Source organism: Apis dorsata, unplaced genomic scaffold (genome assembly GCF_000469605.1).
Source record: "Apis dorsata unplaced genomic scaffold, Apis dorsata 1.3 scaffold_174, whole genome shotgun sequence".
Lineage (NCBI taxonomy): Eukaryota > Metazoa > Arthropoda > Insecta > Hymenoptera > Apidae > Apis > Apis dorsata.
In genome coordinates this window covers 479,612-485,292 of record NW_006263462.1, presented here as the reverse complement: position 1 = coordinate 485,292, position 5,681 = coordinate 479,612, and the positions used below count along the sequence as shown (strand labels likewise).

The 5,681-nt window shown below is 36.3% G+C and overlaps 1 protein-coding gene across 1 annotated transcript in view; it reads right to left on the bottom strand.

The window, feature by feature from the left end:
* Positions 1-2,292: 2,292 nt before the first annotated feature.
* The window catches only part of LOC102677888, a 20,711-nt gene continuing 17,322 nt past the window's right edge, over positions 2,293-5,681 (bottom strand). The window contains 3 exon segments of the mRNA XM_031509776.1: positions 2,293-3,217; positions 3,220-3,700; positions 3,702-4,021. Of these exon segments, the coding sequence (XP_031365636.1) occupies positions 2,307-3,217; positions 3,220-3,700; positions 3,702-4,021 (1,712 nt within the window). The 3' untranslated portion in view covers positions 2,293-2,306.

The following is a 5,681-nucleotide window of genomic DNA, read 5'->3' as shown; positions in this document are numbered from 1 at the left end:
AAAAAAAAAAAAAAAAAAAAAAAAAAAAAAAAAAAAAAAAAAAGAAATAAAGAATAGGATGAACAGATAAGGTGACAGATTATTTAAATAAAATAATTTTCAATACGAGGCAACAGTTTCCAAGAATGATGATCGTCCCTCACCCCATGAAAACTTGTTGTCGTGATATAATTTTCCTGGCTCTCAAGAAGATACAAAAAAAAAAAAAATTGCTCAATACTTATACATATATAATAATCATGCGCATTTTTCGAGAACATCGCTATGTACATTATTATTATTACATCATCATCATCATCTATTTAATATCATCCGATAGATGAACACGGGGCGTCAAATATAATAACGTCGATAATAAAGTATAAAATCGCGAGACCATTATCTTAATTCGTAGCGTGAGGCGAAAAATTCGGGCTCTGCTCCCAGCCCGATCAGGATATCCCACCGATTCACAGGGGGATCCGAATCGATTTCAGTCGTTTGCACGAGACGTCACGTATAACATATATAAGAAAGAAAGGAAAAAAAATATTACGAACNAAAAAAAAAAAAAAAAAAAACAACGCGGGATGAAATATGCATGACAAGAAGAAATCGCAATGGTGGAGAAGTAGTGGTCGTCGATACAATATATGAATGTACGTATGTATACATACACATATATATTTTGGACGCGTGTGTACATGTATATATATATATACATGCGTGGAAAATACAAACATATGTTTTACATGATCCATGAAATACGAGAGACTCGATGTATATACATTACATAGCGTGAGACAGTGCGTGTATATTAATCGTACATCACTTGCCGAGGAAAATAGTCCCGTGCATAGAAACGTTATTATTATTTTGGCTGACCAATATTAATAAATAACGATTTCAAATCAGATTGGTCACGATTGTTCTACGTTATATAATAATAATAAATTTGCTATTTTCCGTCATCGAAGAGATTTTTTTTTTTTAATCGAAAAAAGAAAATCTTTCTCTTCCCTCACAAGTCACGTACAAGTTATATATACTTTACTGCGTGAATTATTACTTATTTTTCGCACTAATTCGAAAAATATAATACAAATGTAACGTAAGTAATCGAGTGTCTGTATTTTTACATGAGTCGTAACATGAAACTATATATATATATATATATATACAAAAAAAGAATTCGAATTTTTTTTTCAATTTTTCTTTTCCTATCCAAGATTTATTTAAAATTTTTTCCATTATATGATTTTCAGATCATATAAGCGTGTTTTTTTTTTTTTTTCCCTTTCTAAATTTTCAAGTTCACACGGAATAATTGTGACGAAGTGAATACAATATGTAATGAACAAAAATAAATTGAATTAATTTCACGACGATTTTATTCACCTCACGCTATTTTCGTCTAGATTTTTGAAACGAATATATATCAGGCATGTGTCAAAGAAATAGAAATTTATTTAAAAAAAAAAAAAAAAAGAAAAAAGAAAAAAAAAGAAAAAGAAAAAAAGAAAAAAAAAAACCTTCGATTAGAATCATCACGGAGATTCATTTATATATGATCACAGAAAAAAGAAGAATATCACAGTAATTGAAGAATAATTGAGCTAAATCTTTTTTTTTTCCTCGGCAACGATGTGCACAAAAATTCGACTATATATATATATATATCATAACATTTTTTTTCAACTATTGCTCTTTACTCATGATATTGAACGTATGAATTATGTACGTATGGATATGTTTAAATCAATTTGTGCAAATGAAAAAGTGCCGTCCCCGTGTGTGACGAGCATCGCTACGGAGGGAAGGGCGGGGGACCAACACTTCTATATTTTTTTCCCTTTCTTTTCCTCTATATGTAACATATCACAGACTTTACTTGAAATGAACACTGACGGAAGTTATTGCAGATCGACGCGACCAAACGTAACAGATTCGTTGTGTAGATTTCTCGTTAGCGGCCGAAAAAGAAAAAAAAAATTGCGAATTATCGATATATACGCTAACCTCTCGCAACGACTCGGAATCTCTTACGCGAAGTCACGTGATCACGCAAACGCGCGAATTTCGAATCGCAAGTTCGACCGGAAGAAAAAAGATATTCTCAACCATACGCAGTTTCGTCTTGCGAAAAGAAATTCGACAACTCGTTCACTGTATATAATGTGTATATATGTGTATATATATATATATATATATACACATATATATACACATATATAAATAACATAATTATATATTGATATATTTTGTATTACTATATATATCTTCTTTTTTCTTCGGCAGCCTTTCTTTTTTTTGTTTTTTTTTGTACATTAACTATCTATATAATCGTGTTTCACCCTTCTCAACATAAGGTCAACAGCTATCCTGGAATCCTCGACGGAATCGTGTTCCGATACTTGTATGTCCCTTCGCAATACAGTCCTCGCCAACGTTTTCAAGCTCGATCGAAATGGATAACCGAGGAAGTGGGGGAATGCGACGCACGTGTCGATCACCGTCGTATGTAACAACTTCAAAGCGCGCAAATCGTTCTCCATTCCGTGGCCGATCAATATGGTCTCGGCGAATATAAAACTTAGGAGATCTTGCTGAACGTCGCTCAAACGTTTCGAGACATTTTCGAGATCTTGAGCCGATATACCGCTGAATCTCGTATTGTAATCGATTATCTCCACGTCAGGTTTCACCAAAGTGTCGTAAACGACCCTTCCGTCCATGTCGACCACGGTAACTTTGACCACCTCTAGGCCGCGTCGAGTGAAGCACATCTCACAATCAAGACCGTAAACACCGTAATTGCCGTCTTGTGGCACCGTTCTCGCCAGTTTCGTACGCACATAATCATCGAATGGACCGTTGTATCCCGGGACTGCCCCCGTCCAAACGTGAAAGGCGGCTGTTGTACAGCCCCGGGACGTTTCACGGCTCCGACAACACTCCCACAAATCACCATGAGCACCACCTAAACCACTGCGCAGTTTCCCCCAATGATGGACGCACTTCTCCTCGTAAAGATATTCACCATTCTCCCTATTCACGTAAAAACTTTTATGACATCTCACGCACTTTCGCTCGATCGCCACCAACTCCAGAGTCGAGTAGTATTCCACGCTCGAGTGCCTTCTAACCCTCTGGTAATTGTAATCGAACAAATTCGACTCGGTGGACGAGGACGAATATTCCCCGATGTCCGAACTGTCCGACGAGGTCACCTCCTGCNGAAGTCCGAATTCTCCACCGAGCTTCCGCTCGAGTTCCCGCTGTCCCCCTCGCTTTCGGTCGTGGTCCACCGTTGATAGGAGCCGGGCACGAATTCCTGCGCGTTCGCGTCCAAACGATGATACCTCAATATACGGTGGCCTATAGGGTGCGGGTTGTTAATGAATACAGCGCATCCCGGATAATAACTGCATTCGACGGGATAGCCAAGGTGGGCGAGGTATTCCCCAGTGAGCGCGTAATTGCGCAATATCGACGACAATGTAGCGTCGCTGAATTGGCTCAGTTGCCTTCTCTCGTTGCTTAAAAAATCGCAACTCCTCGAGATCACATTGACGCTTGCCGCCCCGATCGTCATCGCGCCGTTCATGCCCACGATGATACCCTTGTCCTCGCAGCGCTCGTTTCCACCCTCGTTCCTCCTCGAATCCGAATCCATCTCCCCGTTAAACGTCATCTGGCTCGTCACAGAGGGGCTGCTNNNNCTCCTCGTGTTGCAGCTCCTCGTCCTGTATCCTTTGCTCGTCGTCCTGCTCGCGGCGCTGGTCCCTAGGGTTCCTGGTGCGGTTCTTCCTTTGCCTCCTGCTCAGGATCGTACGATCCTCTTTCGCGGAAGGGGACGGTAATATCGTCGGGGGGGACGTCGGCGACGTCATGCTGGATGCAGGCGCCGATTGCGTATTCGTTATCTTATTCTTGCTCCTCGCTTGCGTCTTCGTTGACGTTGTTGACATCTCGACGCGATTCTTATAGCACTCCGTTTCTCCGGGATCCAGGACCTCCTCTTCCGGCCGCAGCCCGCAATCTTTATGTCACATACAAAAACATATATTCGTCAGTTCATCGTCCGCCATTATTTAATAATCAGACCTACTGTTATAATAATGTTAAGTGTTTTTGCCACACACCACGTGCATGCATCTCTACGCTCTTTTCTTTTTTTTTTTTTTCTAACATTTCTCCCGACATTTCTACTTATCTTTTTTTTGTTTGTTTATTTATTTATCATAGGACAGTAGTTTCACTGTGTGATACTCGATTGCGAACATACATACATACATACATACGTACATACATACGTACAGGAATGTTTCGGGCGAAGATAATTTTTCAGAAAAAAATTTAAGGAGTGATTTTAATTAAAAATTGAAAATAACGAAGAAGATTTATATGGAAAAAAAAAAAAATGATCGAAGCTTATTTTATACAAATTATATGTAATTTAAATAAATAAGCCTCGATGTTATTTTTGCAATTATACCGTAATTTTTATAAATTTCCTTAAATTTTTTCTTTATCTATTTCGTGCGAATACACTTTTTTATATGTTTGAACAAAATTTTGAAAATATTATATCCACGATTTTTATTCTTGCAACGGGACGAATATTTCGAATATTTATATAATACGGATAAATCAATCGAAGAGAATATAATAAACCAAAAGAAACGATGGGGGAATACAATCTTTTTTTTTTTCGTTTTTCTTTTTTTCTCGAAAAATTTTATATATAAGTAAAACCACGGCAAGTGTACACATCAAAAAAACTCACATCGATCCGAGTCGCTCTTGACCCAGAGACCGCCATATTTCTGCCTTGAACCGATGCCCTCCCCCTATCACGCGTCGCGAATGAACTCGATACGATTCCAGCGAAAAGTATAAATTTTCTTTGTCTTCGAAACGATCGATAAGAAAAATCGAGTATATGTATATATATATATATATATATATATATAATTAAAAATATCGATTCGTTCGTAAGCTTGTTTTAAACGAATGCTGCGCGAATAATTTATTTAAAAAGATATTAAAAAAAAAAAGAAGAGGAAAATATGAAAGTGAAAGCTTATTATGCTATATGGATATATGAATTAGCGTATATGAATTTTTGTCCGTCTATAAAGGAGCCACCGATGTTAATAACATTGATTCTCAATATCGAACAGAACGAGGCACTCATTTGTCCTCGATGAGAAAAATTAGAATACTAATTTTTTTTTTTTTTAACCCTCTATAATCAGAGTTTTGTAAAGGAAGAGATTGTAATGGATTAGAAATTTTTTATTCAATTTTTTAATCTAAGGAACTAACATATCAATGAATTGTTTGATATCGATAAAATGCAATGATAAAAAAAATATACATATATGTATATATATAAAAAATAGAAAAATATGTAACTAGAAAGTCACATGACGTTATAGAGGATTAAAAACTAACGCTCGTTTTCCTTTAATAAAAATGTTTAAAAGATATCTTTGTAATAAATTAAATTAAGAAGAAATTAAAAATTGTAAAAAATCGAACGAGAATTAGTCTTCTTGGAAAGATATATATAAAAAGAAAAGCAATTTAATTCGAGCTAGTTTTTCAATCTCGTATATATATATATATATATAACGAAATTCGCGTAAAAATTCTACTAGTTCTAAAAGCCTTTCTAGAGTTAATCAGATAGAATC